Below are 27,435 nucleotides of genomic sequence, written 5' to 3' on the forward strand. Positions count from 1 at the left end.
AACATTGTGAGAAACAGCTCCCTCTGAAGTGACGTAGTTTTCGAGAAAGAAGTAATTTTCCACGAATTTGATTTCGAGACCTCAAGTTTAGAATTTGAGGTCTCGAAATCACACATCAGAAAACACACAACTTCGTGTGACAAGCATGTTTTTTCTTTCATTATTATCTTGCAAATTCGACGACCGATTGAGCTCAAATTTTCACAGGTTTGTTATTTTATGCTTATGTTGAGATACACCAACTGTGAAGACTAGTCTTTGACATTTTTACCAATAGTGTCCACTGTCTTTAAAGACAATGAACACTTTTGGTAATTGTCAAAGAGCAGTCTTCTGAATTAATGTATCTCAACATTATAAATGTAGTGCCCCTCCCAAAAGGAGTAAGTAACTATCACCCCCACAAAAAAAGTTCCCATTTCCTAGAAAGAGTAGACATGTGGAAACTGTCCATGTGGCATCTAGTAGCCTACATAGCTAATTGGCTGGGTGTGATCCTAAGAGCATGGTAACCGCCTTCTGATTGGTTAAGGCACCCAGTAGGAAAAGCAACTCCAACCCAGTGGTTCTCCTTGCTGGTCATTCTTATACAAGCAGTGAGAGAATACACAACAAGTTCCATTTCTTCCACCAACACATTATTTAATATTAATATTTTGAGTTTATATAGCGCTTTTTCACTCCCGAATGGGTGTCTCAAAGCGCTTCAAATTATTACCCCTGGTCACTGGGCCTTAATTCACATCTTAGCTCCCTGCGGAGTATACAGCCTCATGCAACAAATGCGCCACTCGGCTAAATCAATCACAAGAACCATCTCTGCCCTCACAGGTCCCCATTTACCCCTGGGTGGAGAGAAGCAATAATAGTTAAGTGTCTTGCTCAGGGACACAAGTGTCACGAACCCACACACTGCTGAACAGAATCAGCAGAGCTTGAATTCGGTGCTCTTAACCGCTATGCTGATGTGTTCTTCCTTTTGCTCCTTTACTAATCAGAACTAACCCACTCCCTTGGGACTGGACCTACACATAAAATGACAAACCCATGAAAATTTGAGCTCAATTGGTCGTTGAAGTTGCGAGATGTATGAAAGAAAAACCACCCTTGTCACATGAAGTTGTGTGCTTTCAGATGCTTGATTTCGAGATCTCAAATTCTAAATCTGAGGTCTCGATATCAAATTCGTGGAAAATTACTTCTCTCTCGAAAACTACTTCACTTCAGAGGGAGCAGTTTCTCACAATGTTTTATACTATCAACCTCACTTACCAAGTAAGGTTTTATGCTAATAATTATTTTACCAAGTAAGGTTTTATGCTAATAATTATTTTGAGTAGTTACCAATAGTGTCCACTGCCTTTAAAGATTTTTACAACTTCAAATATTTCTAAGAGTGTGATTGAAAGGATTATTGTTCAACAAGGGCGAGAGTCTACAATTTGAGTATATTATTATTTCCTGTGGGTGCGAAATCACGAGGCACTGTCCATTAACTCTAAGAGGTCATCGCCCTTACTGCTGCTCCCTGAGGATTCTGGGATTGAAAGGTCGCCCATGATCCTGTTAAGTTCATCGCTTTTTTGAATCTGTGAGAGAGAAAAAAGAGAGGTTTAATATTATTTGCTTTGCAGGCAAAACATCAATGAGGAACTAGTCATCAAGAGTGTGGATTATATACATTTTATATTTTTTTAGTTGGTTGATTGTTCGGTGTTTTTATTACCTATTGTTTGTTTAAACTTTTATATTGTACATTTACCATTGCAAGTCAACCCATCGGTTGTCATACTGTACATTTCTAATGTCGCATTTTTAATGAAATAAACTAATTATAAATATACAAAAATATTTAACAAATTTAAAATTATATTTATTTAATCCATCGGGCAGATAAAAAGTACAATAATGCACATTAATTAGGTAACACAATTCAAAGATACAGCAATAAGAAATTAAAATACAGATGTAGTTGAAAGAAACAGACGGAGTCTGAAATGATTGCCTGAGAGAAACAAAGTTGTTGTCTAGAAGGCTCTCCTCTCCAGTTGGTCCTAAAAAGCACAACTATTTAAATATATGAATATACAAACAGTGTAAAAAGTATGACAAATATGCATAAAAATACACATACAAGGGTTAAGGTTAAAACATAGATGAAAAATACCTTATGAAAGAGATGATAAGGAAGTAAAAAATATACCACAGTGATTATTTATATACAAAGGCTTAAAAGCTTGAGTAACGGTGGTTTAGTGAATAGATGACCACTTCTAGTATCAAGACTTCCTCTCCAAATGGCCCAACTATTAAAAATGTATGAATATACAAACAGCATTAAAAAAAAATCAAATACACATAAAAATACACACACAAGGGTATACAAGAAAGGTTAAAACATAGATGAAAAATACCTTATGAAAGCGATGATAAGTATAAAAAAAAAACTAAAAAAAAACAGTAATTGATTATATACAAAGGCTTAAAAGATTGAGTAAGGGTGGTTTAGTGAATAGATGACAACATCTAGTACTAAGAGACCAAACCGGGGAAGTCCCCCGGCATAAATCCTAAACACCACCTGGGGGGAAATAAACAAGAGAACTTGAGAGAGTCTTGCAAAGATAACTTCAAATGCCTCTGTAACATTTAAGAGTAAATAATATTTCTGGAATATTTATTATCAACATATTAAAATTAAAAAAGGTGGCACAAAGGCTTCAATATAAAAAGAAAACAAAAATGCATTAAAATATTGCAAAGTTACAAATACAAAAACACAAGTGCCAAAAGGCTACAGCAATATACAGCATATTGAACAGAATTCAACTCCTGACAAGAAAAATACAAACATGGGGTGAGCAAGATGGTCATTGTTGTACACAACAACCTGTCCTGTCATTGGCATTTATGAAATTCATTACAGCAGTTATAAACCTTATTGAATATGACGTCATCATTCAAAAACCTGCCCTACAACATGGTGTATTTGAGCGTGTTGGTGCGTGTGCCATTGAAACCAAAACAGAAATGCTGCGTGCTGCATGCTTCGTTGATGTATACGTTTAGTCGTGCATACGGCCTGCCCTATATGGCCCCTTTCAAAGCAACTAAGGGGCTATTCGATACGGTCTATTGTTTCAGTAGTAACTGGTTTATACATACCTTTGATGCATCGATGTTTATCACCTTGAAGTCGTACATGTCCGGTGGAGGTCTCGAGGCACCAAATTGTCTAAAAAATTAAGGAAACAAACAAAAATAATATTCAAACAGTTTATATTCGGTCATCCAGGGAGGTGCATACATATTGTGTTTAAACCTTGGTCAAGAATGAGGCATTTTTCCTTATAAAACACAGCAGCCATCATAGAGGCCAAATTCACAAACACGATTTGATAAACACAAAGTTTTCAATTGATGAGGAAAAAACAGAACTTTCAAGTTCAGTTTTTAACCAATAAGCAACATAATTGTAAACTGCGTCCTATTGTTACTCACTCTTCTTCTTCATCCGTGTTAAACATGTTGACTCTGAAGTCTGATTTGCCTTTCTTGTTATCCACTGCGCCCATGAGATGTGCCAGGAGGTTGAGCTCTGCCTTCACCATTGGGTTAGGGTTAGCCGTGGCCTGAAAGAGAGTAGAAAACCAATATCAATCATTAGACGTGGCCTGAAAGACAGTGGGAAACCAAAATACAATCAGGAAAAAGTTTAGGGTTAGCCATGGCCTGAAAGAGAGTACATTGTAGGAAACCAATACACAATCATTAGACGTGGCCTTAAAGAGTCAGTGGGCAACCAACATACAATCAGGAAAATGGTTAGGGTAAGTTGTTGCCTGAAAGACAGCAGGAAACCAAAAATCAGGAAAAGGAGTTAGGGTCGGCTGTGGCCTGAAAGAAAGTAGGAAACAAAAATTAAGTCGGGAAAAGAACAAATCAAACAGTCTGTCTAAGCATATCTGTGAATAAATAATAACTGCAGCTTTTTAATAGTGGGTTTGAATCAGTCTTGTTTGAATCCCTGTCATGAAACTTCGGTCCTTGAGCAAAGATACGTAACTATAATTGCTTCTCGCCACCAAAGAGGTAAATAGGTACCAGTAAGGGCAGAGATGATTTTTGTGATTGATTTCTTAATGGGATGCAAACTTTACAGCACAGTGGTCGATTTCACAAAGATAGTCCTAGTGTGTGTAACTTAGGACTATAATCCTACATACATGTAGGAGTTGTTAAAAACAGATACTAAGTTAACTCATTAGTCAGTATAGGACGTCCACAGCAACACACATAGCAACAGCCGTAGCCGTACAGTGTGGCTGTAGCTGTAGCCACCAGTTGGGATACGGCCTTTACTTCTTTGTGAAATCCACCCCAACCTGTTGACTCTGCAGGGAGCTGAAATGGTTTAAGGAATGCAATAAATTGCCAAGAAATTGGGGTTTCCGCTATGTCCATATTCATGCCCATTATGTGTTTCGGCTCTAAATCAGATATAGTCTCATACCTCTTCAGCCGATGACGCCATGGTTGATTTCTGAGCTGGGTTGCTGACCGTTGTATCCGTCGGCCGTACAGCGCTGTACATGTTGGTCCCCAGTTTAATCACTCTGTCCCCTTTTGTTTCAAAGGAGCCCTCTCGTAAACTGGCTTGGTATTTGCTTCCACAGGGGAACTCTGTCGTCTTAATCATCTTGCCGCAATCATCGTAATATCTAAACCAAAATAAGAGGTCTCATATATAAATGTAACAATCTTTGCTGGGGGTAACCACACATATTACCTATTAAAGACACTGGACACTATTGGTAATTGTCAAAGACCAGTCTTCTCACCCTTGTCACACAATTTTGTGTGGTTTCGGATGCTTGATTTCGAGACCTCAAAATTCTAAATCTGAGGTCTCCAAATCAAATTCGTGAAGAAAAAAAATGTTTTCTCGAAAACTCTGTCATTTCAGAGGGAGCCGTTTCTCACAATGTTTTATACTACATGTATCAACAGCTCCCCATTACTTGTTACCAAGTAAGGTTCAATGCTAAACATTATTTTGAGTAATTACCAATAGTGTCCACTGCCTTTAAATGCAAAATCAATTATCAATTATAGGTACAAGGGGGGTCTGAAAATGGAATTAAATTTGTCTGCAGATTAAATTAGTGTTTTCAGCAGCCAGTAGAAAGAAAGGGGGGATGAGGTGAGGCCAGACTTTAGATATTTGAGTAGAAGAAACCCTAGGTGCCACTTTACATCCTGGCGCATATTTTAAAACGTAAAGCGCCTTAGGGTTAAGAGCCGTTTTATTATTATTATTAAACATTTTAAGTGGTGCGAATCGGATGCACTTAAAGAGGGGTGCCCCACCCCTTTTTAAGGACCTTAATTCCAAAATGAATTTGGAGTTGGCAATTGTTTTTTGCAGCCAAATCTGAGAGGTGACCTGTATTTGACACAGAAAGACCCAATAGGTTTTCAGATAGATACTTTAGATCTACACCTTTTTTTCAGGGTCATTACCAAAGTATGACCCTACCTATTACATGTACATGAACACAAGTAACACGAGACCCGAGACTTATAAGAGACTTTGAAGTTTTTTAGTGCACCATAAAAACTTCATATAACCTTGAAGTAAACCATCATTACACTAATTAACCAAATTCTTTCCATTTAATCAATCAGTTTATTTCCACAGTTTCAAAATCACAATCAGTATCAAATCATAGGCAATGTATTAGTTGGAAATAAACAAATAAATAGTTGTTTGATAAGATTAATTAAATGAATAATAAGCATTGACATTCGTGAAACTGTGGGGGACCCATACAGAAGCAAGGCTTGTAAGGGTATGGTTCCCTGAGCAAGCTTGTGCATTGAGCCGATAATTATTTAAATTGATGTATTGTAGAAGAAGATACCCCTCCAGGTAGGAAACATGTCCCAGAAAGGACAGGCGTACTCAAAAAGGCTCAATGCACAAGCTGCTAACAATGAATGTAGTTACCTGTAACAACGAACAATGGACAAAACAAACAAAGACAAACAAAGACGGGTCAGCAATGTAAGAAAGGCAACATCTACTGACAATATGAATTCATTAAAAAGTACACTTAGATTTACAATGTAGGAAAGACATTATCTATCAACAATATGAATTCAACAAAGTACACTTAAATTTACGCTTAAATACAGAAAGACTATTTGAGGCTTTAAGTTGAGAGTTGAGCGAGTTCCAGAGCTTGGGTCCCTCAAGTTTAACTGTTTTATAAGCAAGAGAAGTATGGGTATATGGTATATGAAGGTTGGAGGCTTGACGAGTAAAGTGTGAGTGAATCTCATGATTGTGTGTAAATATACTATTAATTGAGGATGGTAAAGTATTACGGGTAGACTGATACACGAGGGACCCAAGTTGGTGATAATAAATGTCTTTGACTTTAAGAGTCTTATGTTTAGTAAAGTAGGGACTTGTATGTGAACGAAAATCAGCAAAATTAATGGTACGTAAAGCCCGTTTCTGTAGGAGGAGAATTCTGTTCAGTTTGTTGATTGAACTACCTCCCCATGCCAGTATACCATAATTAAGATACGATCCGATTAATGTGTTATAAAGAGAATCTAGTACTTTTGCTGGTACAAGAAATTTGATCTTATTAATCACCCCAATATTTCTAGAAATTATTTTACATAACTGGTCAATATGAGAATCCCACTTTAATCCCGCGTCAATATATAACCCCAAAAATTTACAACACTCAGTTTTTTTAATAACAGTGTTAACAATTTTAACATCGCAAGGAATTTCATTGGCAGTATTGCTAAACAACATGAAATTGGTTTTTTCAATATTGAGAGACAGTCCATTGACCCTGAACCAGTTTGCGACATGTATCAGTTCAGTGTTGACCTTATTAATGAGGTAATTAAGATTACTATGGGAATAAAATAAATTTGAATCATCAGCAAATAATATAAAAGAAAGTTCATCTGAGGATTGTGTGAAATCATTAATATATATTAAAAAAAGTAATGGTCCTAATATTGATCCTTGAGGTATGCCATGTGTTAGGATTCTGGTACTTGAATTAGTACCATCTATGGACACATATTGAGATCTGTTAAAAAGATAACTTCTAAACCAATCAAGTGTGATTCCTCGAATGCCATAATAGGAAAGTTTATGCAGTAAGATATCATGGTTGATTGTATCAAAGGCTTTCGAAAGATCAAGGAATATCCCCAGTGTGTGCTTAGAGTCATCAATTGCTTTGGAAACCTTATCAATAAAATCTAAAAGGGCATGGGAGGTTGAATGTTTACTACGAAATCCAAATTGGGAGTTTGACAAAATACTGAATTTATCTAGAAATTTAATAGTACGTGCATAAACACACTTTTCAAAAATCTTAGAGAAACAAGTCAGGATAGATATTGGTCTGTAATTGCTAACACAACTAGAGTCACCTTTTTTAAAAACAGGGATAACCTTTGCAACCTTTAACTGAGATGGTACAACACCTGTCATAAAAGAAGTATTAATAATATGTGCAAGTGGTTCACATATGGCAGTTATTGAGTGTTTGATAATTAACATGTTTAGAAAATCGTGTCCACAACTCTTTTTGTTTTCTAGATTGTTAACTATATCAGTAACCTCATATTTATTAACTGGGGTAAAAAATAAAGAATTTTTGTTGGGGTTAGTCAAGGTGTCAGTAAAACTGAGAGAAGTATTTGTTTGTTGGATTTTACTTGCAAGGTCCGGACCAATATTCGTAAAATATGAGTTGAAGCAGTCAGCAATTTCATCAGGACTGGAAGTTAAATGCCCATCAGAGATAATTGTTTTAATAGTTTTTGAAGATTTGTTCTTGTTTAAAATTGAATTAATTTGCTTCCAAGTGTTTTGAACACTTTTTTGAGCCTTTTCAAATTGATTGGCGTAATAGTTTTCCTTAGAAGTTCTTAAAAGGCTAGTTAGTGTATTTTTGTATTTAGTGTACTTATTTTTGTGTGGAATTGTAGGATTAGACATATATTGCCGGTAAAGTTTATTTTTCTTATTAATTGATCTTAGAAGTGAGCATGTTATCCATGGTAAGTTAGGTGAATGTTTACGACTGGGTTTATGGTTGTGAGATTTAGGTGGAATATCTTTATCATACAAATAGTTAAACTTATTAATAAAAACATTGAATGACTCTTCCGGGTCATTGCAACAAAACACATCAGCCCAATTTGAGGCAAATAGGTCCTCGTTAAATTTCTGTAGATTTGATTGGGAGAAATTACGATTGGAATGATTATTATTATGACTGCTAGTGCTACTATTGGGGACATTGGAGTTTGGGGACTGTATGTACATAAAGATCGGCAAATGGTCTGAAATATCAGACAATAAGATACCTGATTTGGGACAAGGTAATATGTTACAAAAAAGGTTATCAATAAGAGTAGCAGAGGTATCTGTAATACGGGTAGGCTTGTCAATTAATGGGAGGAAGGTGTTGGTAGCCAGTAAATCCATAAATGACTGGGAACAATAATTCGAATAATTAAGTAAATTGATGTTGAAATCGCCTGAGATAACACAAGGTGTGTTGCAGCTTATGCTAGAACAAATATTTTGAAAAGTGGTCATAAACTCATCGTGGGCAATAGATGGCGCTTTGTATACAACTCCTACAATAATATTTTTTGCTTTTGGTTTTGAGATTTCCACAAATAAGGATTCAAGCGAATCATCTGAAAAGTTAAGGTCCTCTCTGATTATAACATTCAATTCATCAGATATGTAAAGTGCAACACCACCACCAGTTTTAGGACCATGTCTATTGTTCACAATGAGTTCATAACCTGGTAAGGAATAGTAACAATGGGGAATAGTTTTAAGCCAAGTTTCAGAGAGTGCAATAACTGAGAACTTGTGTTTTATCGATTTAAGAAGTAGTTTGAGATTTTCAAAGTTTTTTTGGAGACTTCTAATATTAACGTGTAACAATGAAAAGCAGTTTTCATCCATTGTCATTGAAACCTTTTCGGTAGAATAGTAAATGGAGTTATTAGACAAACTGAACAGTTCATTGTTATTATACTCTTCATCAATTACAGGATTAAGGCCACAAATAACTTAGTCTTGGTTTTAGACGATCGCTGACCTGCGATACACACAGCATACACAACAATGACACATAAGACAGTACACTGACAAAACAACTAGTGTAAATCAATATATTCATAAGGAACGCAAGTAATGATCAGTACATGGATTGTTGCATCTAAAAACTGCTGCCGTATTAAATACAATAATTAAGTACAAGTACCAAACTATAATTATATTCCAAGGTACACAGATTGATACCAGACTTAGTTTAATTTAGACCACCAGCTGATAGTTAATAATTGAAGTAGGCTTGATGAAGTTATCAATAAATTAACACGCAGCTACTTTTGATGATTACAACGCTGCCGGTAAATGAGACTTACCTAATTGATCCAGGTATCTCGGCTCCGTAAGGCACCGCTCCGGCTACCGGCAGTACAAACCTCCCATTGGAGTTCTGTACTTTGTCTTTCAGAAATATTGATACCTGTTTTAAAACAAACAAAATAATACTATCAGTATTGTACCATAATGCAGCCACGGTGGGAGCTGCTGGGCAGGGACTCACAATTTTCACCCAGCACTCTGAGCAAAATACAATGTGCCGCCCAGCACAGAATTCCCCTAGAATAAATCAAAATATTGTCCACTGTGGCATTGATCTGAGATGCTGATGATAAGGAGTATCAAAATGTCACAGAGAAAGAACACAGTCAAAGGAGCAACCAACTTTGCCTGAAGCATGCACTTCAGCAATAATGGCCCCCATAATTAAACATGAATAATTTTGTTGAACTGCTCGCCCTGGGTGGACTTGGAAAATAACTGGATTTATTGCCCACCACACTAAAATTGGTCCTGAAACTATCATCCAACAGCATCAACATTTATGCTTCGCAATTTATTGCAAAGGTTTTTTTCTGAGATTTGTCCTTCTTAGGACTGCTATTGTACAGGGTTGCCTGGGAGTGGAACTTTGTAAATTATAAATACTGTATCGGATTGCGTGACTGTAAAAGCTTTCTAGCAGTCATACTAAATTGAGGAGAAAACCCTACCCCTTTAAAGAGGTGAAAAACTTTAAAAGACTCATAAGTTTCAGATTAGAATTAATTTTAACTTTTTAATATTTCATGTATTAAGGTGTGCATAAGATCCACCTAAAACACTTTGATGTCAAAGTTGATCTTATTAGTATTTCATGAAAAAAGTCTCATTGAGAATAAACTTTAAAGATGCTATGCCAGATTTTTGGAGTGAATGGTATTTCAAAGAGTATCACCCACTCTGATGAAAAAAAGTTTAACTTTTACTTTTAATGGTCAGGAACCATGACAAAAATTTAAAACGTTTCTTTTAAAACACATAAGAATTGGTCACGTGATATATTGTCGGGATCCCGACAAAAACTAATTTTGAGCACTTTATTTCACTGCTACTAATAATTGGCGGACTTTGTCGAGCGATGGCTCAAATGAAAGCTTGTAACTTTCTCGACCCCCATCAAAATACTTATTGAATTTTAAATCCAAATTTTGGGTCGAATCGGCCAAAAATCTGACATAGAATCTTTAATTCCAAATCTAAAAAAGTGTCACCACTGGCCACACAAAATAACTTGTTACAAGTTATTTTGTGCACCTCGTACAGTAAAAAAATTATCAAAAAGGATAAATTTGTAAACTTAAAAGCAAACAGTGCTTTCCAAATGTGGTTGCCAAAATTCCCAACCGGAATCAATCAAATTGCCTTCTACGTACATGTACGTTCTGTAATTTATACAGGGCCAAATTTCATAGAACTGCTAACAAACCATAAAGATAACTAAGCACAGAAAAAAAAAGGATTTAATTTCCCAGAATACATGATAGGTGATATGTGGGTAAGACATCTGCCCAGGATTAAGATGATTTCTGAGTCATGTTGATTTCTCCCCCGCAAGCATCCTAAAGAATATTGAGCCCTTGCAGACGAGCAATGCACCTCTGCAAAATGAGAGTCTACCATTTCTTCTACATGTGCATGTAACAGTTTGGTGGGTCAACTTCTTTTTAAAGGCAGTGGACACTATTGGTAATTACTCAAAATAATTATAAGCATAATACCTCACTTGGCAACGAGTAATGGGGAGAGGTTGGTAGTATAAAACATTGTGAGAAACGGTTCCCTCTGAAGTGGAGTAGTTTTCGAGAAAGAAGTAATTTTCCACGAATTAAGTTTAGAATTAGAGGTCTCGAAACCAAGCATCTGAAAGCACACAACTCCATGTGACAAGGGCTTTTTTTCTTTCATTATTATCTCTCAATTTCGATGACCGATTGAGCTAAAATTTTCAGAGGTTTGTTTTTTAATGAATATGTTGGGATACACCAAGTGAGAAGACTGGTCATTGACAATTACCAATAGTGTCCAGGTCTTTAAGCAATTTTTTTTTAGTTGTTCCTGTGTGTTCTACTGATTAGTTAATCATAAGGGAATAAAAGGATAGCGACGAATTCTATAACCGGTTTAAAACCGGCAGGGTCATTAATGTGTGATAAAGGCTCAAGCCAAAGGCGGGGCTTTTATTGCACGGCAACGATCCTGCACTACTCTTTTATTTACATTCAAAAATGCCCTTTTGTTAAAAATCTTTTTAAAACAACCAAGTACAGACACTTTGACAATTGAAAATTTGAGGTTTGAAGTATTTTTTTTCAAAAACTTTGTGAAGAACCTGTTTGATGCACGTGGGTTGTATGTACACGCACGCGCTTAGAAATAGATTATGCGCGCTTAGAAATAGATTACACGCTGTTACTAATAGCTATGAATTGCGCGTTCCGCATGATAATATTGGCGTATGCGCGCGCCCGACACGCGGAAGCCAGCCGGTATTAAATTGGTAATAAAAACCTTACGTGTTTTCACTGTTTTCAACTGTCCGGTTTTGGACATGCAATAACAAAAAATATTTGTTCCATTAATTTCTCTGAAACTCCAAATTTAAACAATAAAAATTGTTTACCCTGAATTAATTCCAATGGATTAATTCTTTAACAATGGAACTCCATGTACATTGTACCATGGAGGAAGAAAAGTGCACAGTACATGTTTGCACCGGTACCTTGCCGTCCATTATCTGCCTGTCCCCAGTATTTAACATTTGACATTTATCAGTTGATACCTGTTGCCATAGCAACCACGTTCCGAGTCTTAATTATTTACAGTGCATCACCCACAGTAGCACCATGGCTTTTAATAAATAAAAACATAGCCACATCCAAGATCCACCCTTAATATTTAATAGTCAGGACCTTGGGTCGTGCTATGAAGGAGGGGGTGGTGGACAATGGTTACCATGGTGATGCGTTTTTCTTTCTTGTTTGAATTAAGAGCAACTCTGTGTGAATGAGACCATGTAACAAAAGGGGCTGCAGCTTGGTTTATTAAAAAAAACTTGATTTCTACGCCAAACCAAGAAGTAAACATGTAGGATTTGAACCCGAGACCTTCGGATTAAGGTTTAGGACTTTTTAAGTGAACACGTTGCATTGGGTCAGATGAGTTGGTCTTTGATAAGTGTTTGAAATAATTGTAAAAATTATTTAAAATTAGAATATATAACGATCCGCACAAACATGCCTAAAACATGCACAGTTTTCCTTTAAATAAATAAATAAATAAATAAGTAATCAATGTGATAATAATTTGTTTATCATCTTTCTCCCATTGATCGTGTCCCATACATGCATTCAGATGTTCTCAAAAACTCTTCACTTCAACAATTTAATTATGACCCATGTTTTAAATTCCGATAAAAAAGGAGAAAAGCTAATTTGATTTTTTGCAGCATAACATCAACAAATATTCTTATGAGTAGAAAGGAGAAAGGGTTGTGTTTCAAAATGTTTCTGGATGATCCCCCCAAAAACCAATTAACGATAAATTAGCTGTGACACTTGTGTCCTTAAGCAAGACGCTTAACTATTGCTTCGTCCTTCGGATGGGACGTAAAGCAGTTGGTCCCATGTGTTGTGTAATGCATGTAACGCATGTAAAAGAACCCAGTGCATGTATCGAAAAGAGAAGGGTTCGCCCCGGTGTTCCTGGCTGTGGCTGCTGTATGCGCTGAGCACCTTGTAAATCCTTAAGGTGCTAAATAATTGGGTCTCAGAATTCACCTGCAATAACCTATCTTTCTGAAAGTTTGTACATATACATGTATCTCAGCGCCTTGAGTACCTTGTTTGGTAGATACGTGTGCTAAATAAGTCTTTGATAATATTATTATTATTATTATTAAATTGAGGATAAAATGTTCTTCAAAAAATATATTTCTCTCCCTTCTTGTCCTGTCTCTTACAATTTTTCTTAGCTTGATTTCTCTTATAATTTATTTTCTCTGCTTCTTTTTCTATCCTTGATTGCAAAAAAAAAACATTCAAACAAGCACAGTGTGTTGAGTCTCTGTGCATCCAACCGATTTTAATTGCTGTTTACTGACACCATGGCAACCATTAGGCCATCGCTAGTTGTACAAAATGCTTCCTTAATATCACCGATTTGGGTAAACAGGCGGACAGACCTTAAAGGCACTGGCAGTACTGGTTTACTCAAAATAATTGTTTATAGCATAAAAACTTACTGTTGATAGTATAAAACATTTTGAGAAAATGTAGTTTAATTCGTCCATTTTGTTTGTTACCCAGTCATGCCAGTACATCTTGTCTTTGTATTCTGTTGTGTTTCTAAAGAGATCTTAGGGACATGTTTTATTGCGCTATACAAGAATGGTTATTATTTTCTAAAATATTTGATTTCGTTTTTGAGACCTCAGAATAGATTTTGAGGCCCGGAATCAAGCATCTGAAAGCACACAACTTTGTGTGACAAGTGTGATTTGTCTTCCATTATTGTCTTGTAGCTTCGACGAACATACAAGTTCAAACTTTCACAGGTTTGTTATTTTGTGCATAAATGTTGAGATACACACCAAGTGAGAAGACTGGTCTTTGACAATAACCAAAGGTGTCCAGTGTCTTTAAAAATGTTTTGCATTTATATCTGAATAAAAGACTGCCTTTTTTACTTCAAAACTGATCAAGATTTTATTTAAATGTGTACTTTGCATGATGGCGGTTTTAAAAAGTTAATTGGGGTCCATTTGTCTGTCTCGAGTCTAAACCAGCTCTAGGGGTGTCTGGATGTCTTTTGGACACCCTGTTTTAAATTTGGACACCCTAATTAATCTGTAATGTACATGTTACAGCATTGTAAGTGAACAATTTGGACACCTAGTTTTTAAACTTCCAAAAAATGTGGTCACCCTTTTGCTGGCTAAATTCTTTGTCTGTCTTAAAGACACTGAACACTATTGGTAATTGTCAAAGACCAGTCTTCTCATTTGGTGTATCTCAACATGTTTTAAATGCATAAAATAACACACCTGTGAAAATTTGAAGTCAATTGGTCGTCGAAGTTGAAAGATATTAATGGAAGAAAAAACACCCTTAGTGTCACACGAAGTTGTGTGCTTTCAGATGTTGATTTCGAGATCTCAAATTCTAATTCCGAGGTCTAAAAATCAACTTCAAATATTTTAGTGGAAAATTACTTCTTTTTGGAAAACTACATGTACATTACTTCAGAGAAAGCCGGTTCTCACAATGTTTTATACTATCGACAGCTCTCTATTGCTTGTTACAAAGTAAGTTTTTATGCTAACAATTATTTTGAGTAATTACCGATAGTGTCCATTGCCTTTAAATAATGATCTTCCCATAAAAGGAACCACATGTACATGTAGGCAAACTCCCACAACGGGATGTAAACACCAAGCAGGCAACAGCCTATCACTCTCATAATGTCTGCGATAATGAGACTGAACGAACCAAGAAATTGTGATTCAGTAAATATAAGACAATACATCATAATCATTGTGAAATCAGCAGTTAGCATTCTTAGGAAAAATACTGATACAAATTTAACCAGATGTGGAAGAATGGTCAATTTGAAGACTATTGAAAGTTGAATAAAGGTAAAAATGGGTTGTCAGAGGAACGAGGTCAAAGGGAAAAGTCATGACACTGATCTCTTAATTTTAAAATCAAAACAGGAGGGGTTCAAAAACAGAAAATTAAGAAGTATTGAACCAGTAGGGCTCTTTTAAATACCAGCATGTAATTGTGTAGCAACCACTAGGCGAAAATTTCACGACTACTATCAAACACACCAAGGTCTCAAGGAGAAACACAAAGTGGTTGCACCTTTAATCATGCCTTGACATTTGGAGTCCGGATATTAACAGTTGGCCTACTTGTATCTTTGCCTTCTAATAATAGCATGGTTAGTCTATGTACACAACTACTCTTTGGACAGCATTCACCATTTATAAGTCAATAAAACGCACAGGATAATGTAACACACTAGGGCCCAATTTTACTGCTTACCAGAAGCAAAGAATCAGTGGTTGCGGAAGCACACAGCTAGTGCAGAAATTTGGCGCTTGCCCGTAGGGGAAAATGTTGATCGTAAGCGCAGAATTTGGCGATAAGCAGAGCCATGAAGTCGAGCCTTGCTTAGCCGAGTTCCTTCTTTGCGTTTTTATATTTTGTAGTATAAACTCAAATTTAAAAACGCTGTATCCAAAACAAACCACTATACAGACGAGCATTTTCCCAAACAATATTTTACAGTTGTGACAATTTATCTCTGATGAAAACAAATTAGTAAGCATATCATCGGGCCTGATCATGGCTGTTTTGCAGGCAACAAACTAAAATTATATTTATTCATCACAAAATTTGTAGTGATGTGTGTTTGTGTGTGGAGGGGGGGAGGGGGGTAGGAGGGGGAGGGGGAAATAATCATGTCATTGGAAACAATGAGGGGAAATATTTAACCCCCCCCCCCCTTCCAAATTGTAGACCTGAAATGGTGACTAGCAGCTTTAGTCACCATAAAGATGGTACATAAAGAAATATACGCTTGAAAAGAATGCTGACTGTTAAATCTTGTTCAGCAATATTTTTACATTTTTAAATAATTTTAATGATTAAAAGATGTACGATTTTATATATTTAAAAAATTATAAATTGTCTGCTTACCCGTATGTGTATATCTTGAAAGAATTCCAGCAAGGTTTGTCTGATCAGCTGAAACTCACCCATCGAGAGTGAACCGTACGTCTGAAATAAAAACAAACAAGGCCCTTATCTAAATGACGTAGTTACAGCATGTGGGGGATAAACAACAACAAATGATTAATGTGCATTATATTTCTACACATCCCCATGATCACTGCAGTGTGGATCTACATATAGAGCTAAAAAAACAGCAAGTTGCACAATGAGCTTCATCAGGGCCTTAAAACCACATTAGGTTCAAAACGCTTTGGTTTAAATCATGCTCTAAATTTGTCTTGGTTAACCCCGAACTCATGTAATAATAGGTCTGATAAGTTGCATGCCGGAATGCTTTTGAAAGAAAACTAAAGTTAAAGACACTGGACACTATTGGTAATTGTCAAAGACCAGTCTTCTCACTTGGTGTCTCTCAACATATGCATAAAATAACTAACCTGTGAAAATTTGAATTAAATTAGTTGTCGAAGTTGCGAGATAATAATGAAAGAAAAAACACCCTTGTCACACAAAGCTGTGTGCTTTCATATGCTTGATTTCGAGACCTCAAATTCTAAATTTGAGGTCTCGAAATCAAATTCTTGGAAAATTACTTCTTTCTCGAAAACTACTTCACTTCAGAGGGAGCCATTTCTCACAATGTTTTATACTATCAACCTCTCCTCATAACTTGTTACCAAGTAAGGTTTTATGCAAATAAATATTTTGTCCACTTCCTTTTACTGCTAGACCATGACTTACCTTAATAACCATTCTGAAGACAGCCTCTACCTGGTTGCGTATGGGCACAGAGTCTTCTACGAAGGCCCTAATGGCATCCAGATGGTTGAGAGTCACTAGAAGGATGTCTGAAGGGCGTAAACAGAGAGAGATCTGATACTTCAACGCCATCGTCATCAGATCGTACAGCTGCAGAAAATACACAAGAAAATAAAGTCATCAACACAAACCATTAAAAAAGAAATTATAATTAATAAACAGCACTTGTAAAGCACACTGTATCTGACAAAAAAAAAATATTCATAATTAAGGGCACCTGCCGTTGATTGCGCCAAACTCTTCCTAATTTAGGATTACTCTTAGGACTTCTAAAGGACGAGTTCAGTTCCGTATCCAAAGACGTTCTAACGCATTTAACCCATCTTAAGTTTGGACGAGTTACATCCTAGCATTTAATGAAATCGGCTGCAGTTCGCAATTAGTCAAAAGTCCCAGCATTTTCAATTGCTTGTTTGAAGAGCTGAGTTTTGAGCTGCCATTTGAAGATTGAAGGATTGTTCTCTTTTATGAGGTCAAGTGTCAATGAATTCCATAGAGGAGGTGCAATGTTAGAGAAAGCTGTGACTCCATAGCTAGCAAGGTGAGTAAATGTACATGTATGTACGGAAATTGGTATCAGTTAAAGACACTGGACTATATGGTAATTTTCAAGAGCTCAGTTGGTTGTCTAAGTTGCGAGATAACTATGAAAGAAAAAACACCCTTGTCACACACAGTTGTGTGCTTTCAGATGCTTGGTTTCGAGACCTCAAAATCTAATTCTGAGGTCTCAAAAATCAAATTCATGGAAAATTACTTCTCTCTCGAAAACTACGTCACTTCAGAGATAGCCGTTTCTCACAATGTTTTATACTATCAACGTATCCATGCAAGCAATCATGATGTTTTCTGAAGTACATTGTACATGTATGATAACTGCACTTTACTGGGCAAATAATATGTCTCAACAAAAACAACAACAACCCAAACTAATGACATGAATGACTAAACGATTCCATCCTGTTCATAAGTTTGATGTAATTTTGGTAACTTCCAAGGGTCACCATAACCAAGGTTTTGACATGGGGCAATGGAGGCTAGTTAGTTTTGATAACATTAAAGGGACCCGTTCATTGCTTTTGTGACCAGAAATATAAAAATAATGTTCATTTATAATCTACATTTTATTGCATGGGTGTACTATAGGCATGGTACTGTGCATACGTACTATGTACAATCATATTCCATGTTAAAATCACACCATCTGACAACATCTCACACGCACATCTTACACTTAATCAAGAACGCTAAATGAGCATTCACATGGCCATGTAACCATGACAGCCATCCAATTAAGCCCAAGTTTCTAAAGCGGAACTCTACATGTCATGCATACATGTGTACGCACTAAGAATAGTAGACAATGCATACTGTGTATCAAACAAAAATACCTTTTGAAAGCAATACATGTACATGTACATGTAGTGTGTGTATGATGTACGAAGTACATGTAGACCAAACAATTGTATTTATGCGAGTTAATTCAGAGGGAGCAATTTTTCACAATGTTTTATCCTGCCAACAGTTCTCCATTACTCGTTAACAAGTATGGCTAAATTGAATTGTTCGTTTCGATACCATTCATGGAGAAAGAATCCTCAAAGGTCCTGTTACAAAAGGCAGCCATATCTACCATTTAGAAAGCATAACATATTCATTAAATCATAATTCTGAAGTAAAAAAAGGGAAACTCCCCCCCCCCAAAAAAATAAAAATACCAACGCGACCGAGATTTTGCTACATTTACAGTCGGTCGGGATAGGGCAGTCCAACAATTTTTTTTAGGCCTAATCAGCCATTCCATTGTGACTCGCGTGACAATCTCACTGGTTTTTCAACTTTTGAAAGATCTATACTCCAAAATATAACACATGGCTCTCATGTAACTCAATTATATAAACTTAGTGAAGAGCCCTATAACAAAAAATAAAAAAGGAAAACAAATTGTGTAGGTATCATGTTTTTATAGGAGTTCCAAAAATGTGATTAGCGTGACTGCCAAAAAATGAAAGGTGTTGCATCCCTGTATGCCATTGCCCAGTCGTGAGAACTCAGAGGAACTTTTTAGTTCCAGATCACTTTTTTTTTAAGTACAGGAGAAGCACTTTATTATACTATAAAAAGTACAAAATAAAAAGTTTTTAAAAAATCGAAAATTTGTTAAATGCAACGTGACTCGCGTGACAGAAGTTTGTGACTCGCGTGACAAGTGAGAAAATATACAATAACTAAACAGGATACTGCATAACAAGAACATTTTATTTCATTCAGAACACTCAGAACTTGAAATTGAATCTTTTCATAAAAGGAAGAAACGCCTGAAGCAACATTTAAAGGAAAAATTATCTGAACAGGCTTTGACTTAAACATGGTAATGTTGGGGTGGTTCTGAAAAGAATTGGTGGTTTAACAACACTGTCTGGTCGAAACGTTGAGTTGTTAAACCACCGGTTCTTTTCAGAACCACTCAAACCCATAGAGAGAACCCTTACTAGAAATTATTATATTGTTTTGTGATTGGGTAAAGGACTTTTTTCTCACTACGCTTGGCAGAGTGGTTAAGAAACCACAAATTTTGGTGTCAAGTTCTAATGGCATTAGACTGTGTTAGGCTGAGTACATGTAAATCTGATAAGTAATTTCTTTATTGATGCCCCCCTCCAAATCTAACTTAAGAATACTGTCTTAAAATACCCAGTTTCATCAAATATTTTTGTTTGTTCTTGTTTTAAGTTTATCATTCCTTCCTTGTATTATTTAAATAATGCAGGTAAATTATGCAGATGTTAGCCTATTGTACAGTGCAGTATGCAGTGTATGTAGTTCAACATGATCTGCTGACAGTGTGCCAGGTTACAATTGTACACTGTTATAATTCATTGTTCTAACAAAAATTTACAAATTCAGGGGCATAGTAGTATGTTCCAGTGGGCTGGGGGTGCTTTGGTAACATTCCATAGACATCATCCCCAGAATACTTTGGTAGCTTTTGCTAACCATGTGCATTAAGTGCATTAACCGTGACTCGCGTGACAAACTCGAGGGTGTTTTTTTTTGTTTAGGTAGAAGGCCTAGGTAAAAAAAAACTAATTAATTCTTGAAAGACCCTTTGAAAAGACCACTATTATGAGAGAGAAGAAAAAAAATGTTGAGGGTCTATAATAGAAAAAATACTATAATCATGACATTTTTTTTGTGACTCGTGAGGGTAAAAATTAACTCCCATTTTTCAAAAGTTAATAGTTAAAAAAGGCATATTTAATTTTGGCTGTCCTTACTTATGACTCTTTGTTGTTTATACATAATGATTAAATCTGAACACCTATTGTTTCATGATTTTTTTTTCAAAACCTGAATTTCAAGGATTGTTCAGACTTTTGTGTACACTTTTTACCCTTTACTCCCAAGGCTGTCGCAAAAACAATAAAGAATATTTGTATAAAGTCTTTTTAGAAGAAGAAGCACTAGGTGTTCTTGTTTCAAAATAAATGTAAAAACTTCAACGATAACCATTTTAAATTTTTTACTATGAAGCGCAAATACCACGGAATGGCTGTAATGATAAAAAAAGTATTTAAACAAATCTCACTAAAAACTTGTTCCACCTTAGTAGGACTCAACGTGTTTTGTGCACACTGAATGCTAATTATTGAGTAGCAAGTGATTTTTGTGTAGTATGGATACTTCAGTGTCACATCTTGCTGTGCTAAAGAAAAACTATTCACTGTAGGCATGGTAGGCCTATGTAAGTTAATTTAGTTACAACTACAAGTAAATGTACAATGGACAATCACAGGGCCCAATACCATTGGTCATGAGAGAGTGGGAACTTGGTATGCCTTAAATAGATTGCGTACCAAACGTCCACCAATTTAAGTTTTGGGGTTAAACAAAGACAAATTTATAGTCTTGAGTGAGATTTGAACCAACAACATCTGGTTTAACACTCCTGTCCACACAAAAACTTGTATACATGTAGCACCAAAAACCTTTGCTATACTTAGAAAAAAAAGCTCACCCGCCAGAATACCATACAGTTACCATTGCTGCGACTGGTACCACAGTCACTTCTTGCTTAACCTAGAAATTTGCTAAGCAGAATTTTCCGCTATCAGCATTATGAATAATGCTGGGCGAATAGTGAAATTTTGTTATTCGGATACCGCTGGCTAACTATCCGAAATTAACCGGATATTCGAATAGTTTTTTTGCCGCTAGAGGGCGCTGTTCGTTTGTGAATGAGATCTTATTGGCGGATTGATGTTAGTTTTAGACAGTGTCACTGTTCATTCATAAAAATAATAATAATAATAATAATAATAAGACTTGTAATGCGCACATATCCACCCTGCTGGGTGTTCAAGGCGCAGTAAAACCAAAAACAAAACAAAAACAAAAACACAACACAAAGAAAAAAACAGACACAACAAAATTAGTCATTGAAAACCTGTGACATAAGATAAGTTTTGAGAAGAGACTTGAATTTTGCAGTACAAAGACAAGATCGAAGATTAAGTGGTAGAGAGTTCCAGATGCGTGGCGCGGCTGAAGAAAAAGACCTGTCACCCCATGAGTGTCGAGACTTGGGTTCAATGAGGAGAAGCATAGAACTTGATCGAAGATTCCTTGATGGAGTGTAAACTTGAAGCAGTTCAGAAATGTAGTGGGGAGCCTTGCCATTAAGAGCTTTGTGGACAATGAGCATCAGCTTGAAGATGATTCGTTGAGATATAGGGAGCCAGTGTAGTTGTTTCAGAATGGGGGTGATAGAACAGGATTTTCTAGACAGTGTCACAATGCGGGCAGCAGTATTTTGGAGCCGTTGAAGTCTGGAAATCTGGTTGTTAGGAAGACTGTAGAGAAGAGCATTGCCATTGTCAAGACGAGAAGTAACAAATGCGTGAATGACCTTTTCAGTGGCACTTTTGTCCAAGTACTTGCGAATCTTACCTATGTTCCTGATGTGATATGATGATAAACGAACAATGTTGTTGATGTGTGGCTGAAGTGTCATTGATGAATCAAAAATAACCCATAAGTTCCGAGCTTTCAGCGAGGGAGCTATCCGAGCATCACCGATGGAGATGTATGGCACTGAAACCTTAGTTAACTGTTGACGTGACCCAAATAGAAGGAACTCTGTCTTATCATCATTTAACTTCAGGAAGTTTTGTTGTGTCCAACGTCGAATCTCTTGGATGCATTTCTCAAGTCTTGCAATAGATGCATTGGCGTTTTCTTGAGAAGATTTAAACGTGATGTATAGCTGAGTGTCGTCTGCGTACACATGGTAATTCAGATTAAATTTCAGGATGATGTCACGAATCGGTAAAGTGTATAGCGTAAACCACTGCGGGCCGAGTACCGACCCCTGTGGCACAGAGTAGTTCAAAACAACAGGGTCGGATATCGCGGTGCCAATACATACATGCTGAGTTCTATTGTAGAGATACGATTTGCACCATGCTAGGGCTGTGTCCTCTATGCCAAGGTGATTCTGGAGCCGAGAGAGAAGGATGTTGTGATCGACAGTGTCAAAAGCAGCACTCAAGTCTAGCAGGACTAGTGCTGTAAGGTTACCATTGTCCATTGCAGAGAGAATATCGTTGCTCACACGGACTAGTGCAGCCTCGGTCCCATGGAAAGGTTTGTATGCTGACTGGAACACGTCGGACAGGTTGAAAGTATGAATGTGATCAGAAATACGTGATGAAACTACTCGTTCGATGACTTTTCCAAGATATTTTAAGTTTGCAACCGGTCTGTAGTTTTTGAATATCTCCTTGTCCAAGTTTGGTTTCTTGATGAGCGGCCTGATGTAGGAAACTTTGAGGCTATCGGGGAAACAACCGGAACTGAGGGATTCGTTTACAAGCTTAGTGATGTAGGGTACAAAAATATCGATGTTTTGCTTTATCATGGATGTTGACACTGGATCCAGCTCACAGGATTTTGAAGGAGATTTCATAATAACCCTTTGAATCTCAGCAACAGTCGCAGGCTCAAACACAGATAGTCTACACTCTGGTTGAAGTTGTGGCAATGTCTGCGGCACGTTGTAAGGGACTGATGAAAATGATGAGCGGATGTCTGAAATCTTGGTGACAAAGAATTTCTGGAACTCATTTGCTAAGTCCTGGTCATTGTAAGTGGATGGAAGGACAGGGGCTTTGGGTTTGAGCAACAACTTACCAATTATCTTGAAAAGCTTCTTTTGATCTCCTGAGGATTCTTGTACTTGAGATGAATAATGGATGATCTTAGCCTGGTTGATCAAATTCCTAACTACTTTACATTGGTTGCGAATCTAATTTAAAGATGGCGATTTGCTTTTTCTTTTGATCGTGATTGACTCTACGTGAAGGAAAACTTTTGTAATCTTTGAACAAAATACGTCGGAAATGTCATTGTTTTAACTCTTCACGGAGGTGAGCATAGTTAAATACTTAATTTATGCTGTTTTATGCTGTCTTAATAGAAGTTTCATAAGGATTCAGACAAAACATTCATATCAGTTGTCGCCCGACGTCCCCGGTTACTTGGTTGTAATTACAGAACTATCCGGTTTACAAATAGGTATTCGCGCCCTATGCGGATATCCGGTTAAGAAAAAAAAAGGCATTCGCGGTTACGGATAGGAAAACCTATTCGACATTAACCGGATATTCAAATAATTCGCCCAGGCCTAGTTATGAAATTGGGCCCTGGGATGGTGTTCAAAGATGAAGGGAGAGACCACGTGGCTAGTATGACCCTTTACAACATGCTGCCTTGGCTCTCACAAAAGATCGCATAGCTGACCCTGAGCTGCATTCAAGCCGTCTGGGCCCAGGCTCTGCTTACCGCCGAATTCTGCGCTTACGATCACAATTCCCTGCTTACGTGCAAGCGCCAAATTTCTGCGCTAGCCTTGTAAGCATAGAATCCCTAGTAACACGGAGTACGCACGTTCGCCGCTAACCCTTGAAATACGCTTGCCGTAAGCACAGAATTCCCTGCTCCGTAAGCCCCAATTCTGTGCTAACGGTAAGCAGAGCCATGAAATTGGGCCCAGATGCTGTGGGAACCGACTCATGGGGTGAAGCATTCAAAATGCATACACCACCCACACACATAACAGAAGTCAAGTGAAGGGCAGGCCATGGCTCAAAATGAGTAAACCGCCCTCACTTGGTGGAACAGGATGATGACAAGTAAAATGGGACATCGCGCTTACAAAAAATTAACGACTACAGCTTTAATGAAAATTAACGAGGAGCCTTTTACCGGGTCTAGTAGCTCATGTGTCAAAATCAAATCGCAATTAAAGTGCTTCCCGATGCCACGTACTTATTTACTTGATGATCGATGGTGGATGAAAAAGAATAAAAAAACATTACCGGAATGGCAGAAATGGGAAAAAAGCTGAACCCCAGAGAAACTAGGAATGGAAAAATAAAAATCGTCCGCAAATCTCACATGCCTGCATAAAGGACGTGTAGGGATTGGAGATGCAGCCGGGGATCCTGCCTAGATGAGGGTGACATGGTGATGCTTTATGAAATTGGGCCCTGATGCCCTGTATGATTAATTTTTTTAAAGGGCAAAGGGTACCAAGGCATGTTCTCCTTGGTTAAGGGCACCCTATGAGGAAATTGTAAATTTCTACTGGAGCATTTCAAGGGCACCAAGGCAATATTAACCAGTGGGCATGGAAGCAATCGCCTTCATTGCCTCCATGAAGTATCGGGCCTGATAGGGAAATAATGTGTACATACCTTATCCATACTGGCTGTATTGAGTCTCATAATAGAGGCATGAGCCAGTCTATCAAACACGGTACGCATTCCTTTCTTAGAGTAGATCTCCTGAGGTCGAAACAAGTTCTCCATAAAACGCTGGTTGAACATGGTGCTGATGATGTCATTCATCACTGTAAATAACACACACAAAAAAACAACAGATTTAACAAGTAACACTCTAAAACAAACACTTGGCAAATGATATGTATTTCTTGTCATGAACAAAGCTTTTCTCATAGAACAATCGAATCGCTGTAACTCTCAAACCCTTGTCTTTTGTGTCTGGATATCTTTCAATTCTGTTGAGAATCAACAAATGTGATTTCTGTGATTTCTGAGTGACCCCTCAAGAAGAGATTTTTGAAAGCCAATGCATTCAAGGACAGCCAACCAGTTTTACTTTCATTAATTGTATGCATAATGTCTTTGAAAAATACCAATAGTGTCCGGTGTCTTTAAACTCTTCGTTGATTGACAAAAAGATTGTTAAATAATTATTCTCATGGGAAAACTTAAACTTTGTTGGGGTAGTAGGAACCGGTTACGCACGATGGCGACCGTGGATCATTTAAAAATATGAGCCTCAAATCACAGAGGTATCGGTTAATTTGGTCTTTACAAAATGTGCTCTGGTTTTATTTCAATTTTATTTAAAATGTGTTAAGTTGGTAAAAGTCTGTAGTTTTTTGCCGGTACACCTATAATTATTATTATTATTATTTTTCAATTTTTTTTTTATTAAAAATCTATTTTTTTTTTCGAGCCAATTTGTTTTTTTAGGATTGCGGCGTAAAGTTTTGGTCGGACGGAACAGAACTTCTTCTTTTGTTGCCCCATTATGCACAATTAATAACAAAAATGTTACTCATAAACTAGACGAGTTCATCTTTAGTCATTGTGAAATCAGCGATTAGCTTCAATTTCAAGGATTCGAACCCACAACCTTTATTATTGCAAGTCCTGAACCACTAGACCACGATCACCTCTTGCATTGAGAGTCAGTTCATTGGGCGACGGTTTTTTTAAATTTATCAACTTTAACTTTAGATACATGTACAAGTTCACATTAATTTACAATCGAAAACAAGTATGGCAAAAACAAATTCTCAAAAATGTAGTTCTCAAAACTGCTAAAAATAGAACATTGATGTTCCCGCATAGGCGTATCTCAGTCATCATCAAAACTCACACTATGTGAATGTCACTGTGCGCACATTTTCAAGCTTTGTCTAAATTGTCTGTAAACTTGTTGTGTGTTCTAATCTAAATGATCTGACTGTGTAGTTGTTCTTTTGGAAAACTTTCCGTATGCACCACAACTTTATCACGCATTTTTACAAAAAGAGACATCTAAGATACTATATTATTTCATATCAAATAAAAAAAGTAGTGGCGCCATACAGAAACTTTTCCGTACTTTCTTGTAATGCAAGGGTCCTACTACTTGCCGTCAACTCGCCGTCAACTCACTTGTGCCGTCAACTCGCCGTCAACTCCTCCAATATACATGTACATTTAAAATCCACAAAAGAAGCATAGAACGGTGACGTATCAGCTAAAACTTAAAAGAGAACTTGCGTAAGTTTTAGGTCGTAGATCGGAATAAAAATTGAGGTTTTTTTCTTGTGAAAAAATTATCTCGAAGCAGCAAAACCATCTGCCGCCATCTTGCTTTTTCATATGGATTAATCTTGGCCCAAGATGTCAATGATTGGTACTTTTTTTATCAACACAAAGTTGTTTTTGTGAATGAATTTGTACCGAAAACCACGAGAAATATGTAATTTAGCCCAGACTTAACACTTCCGTGCCCCATTTATAAATTTTTCAAGAAAATTTAATGAGTTGACGGCATGGAAATGATTTGACGGCGAGTTGACGGCAAGTCGGCGAGTTGACGGCAAGTAGTAGGACCGTAATGCAAGGTAGTGTAAAAGAGGTCTGGCATGACAGCAAAACACAGTAATTGCGTGAGTTGTGTGTGTCAAACTCAAAAGGGCATAGGCCTACCATTTTTGGGGTGTGGGAGGTAGTTCTTTTTTTATTTTTGTCTGTACCTGTAAGGAATAAAAAGTGTAAATGTCTGTCAATTTTATTTGGAGTGAGCATTTTTAAACGTAATTAAAAGTTACGACTTACATCAAAATAGCGTGGAGTGCAATTGGAAATGATGCTTGTATTTCTAATCAAAATCAATTTTTAACTTCTACTAAAACTAGCCCCTCCCACTATCTTGTAAACAGTAGTCCTCAGTACATCATCATACAGTCCGAGGTCCGAGCGTGTACAACAAGCTGAAAAGTGAAGCTGACTGACAATAATATATGACATAACGCGTGGGGCTGCACAAGCAAGGACAAAACAAACGATGAAAAGCAAACCTTTCTTAGATTTGTCGCCTGGAATATTCTGAGCCCGCAGTCGCTGGTCCAGAATGTACAACATCTCACCACCCAGATTAATGAACAAGATGGGTAGCGGTCGAAACGACATATTGAAATCACTTTCAGACAACCCGAAGAACTAAAACGAAATTTACAGAAAAACCAGACAGAAAAACGGCTTCCCCAGTTTCCGTGGTGAATTTTTTCTTTGCAGTAGA

General features: G+C 37.0%; 1 protein-coding gene across 1 annotated transcript; it reads right to left on the minus strand.

The window, feature by feature from the left end:
• Window positions 1–1,318: 1,318 nt before the first annotated feature.
• Window positions 1,319–27,435, minus strand: LOC117296990 (protein OSCP1-like). Its single transcript, XM_033780098.1, has 9 exons — window positions 27,215–27,435; window positions 24,810–24,964; window positions 16,975–17,142; window positions 16,198–16,278; window positions 9,493–9,596; window positions 4,514–4,721; window positions 3,502–3,632; window positions 3,166–3,235; window positions 1,319–1,589 (listed from the first exon to the last, which is right to left on the minus strand). Exons 1-9 carry the CDS (start codon window positions 27,324–27,326, stop codon window positions 1,476–1,478), a joined length of 1,143 nt encoding a protein of 380 aa, XP_033635989.1. The 5' UTR covers window positions 27,327–27,435; the 3' UTR covers window positions 1,319–1,475.

Source organism: Asterias rubens, chromosome 11 (genome assembly GCF_902459465.1).
Source record: "Asterias rubens chromosome 11, eAstRub1.3, whole genome shotgun sequence".
In the NCBI taxonomy this organism is placed as follows: Eukaryota; Metazoa; Echinodermata; class Asteroidea; order Forcipulatida; family Asteriidae; genus Asterias; species Asterias rubens.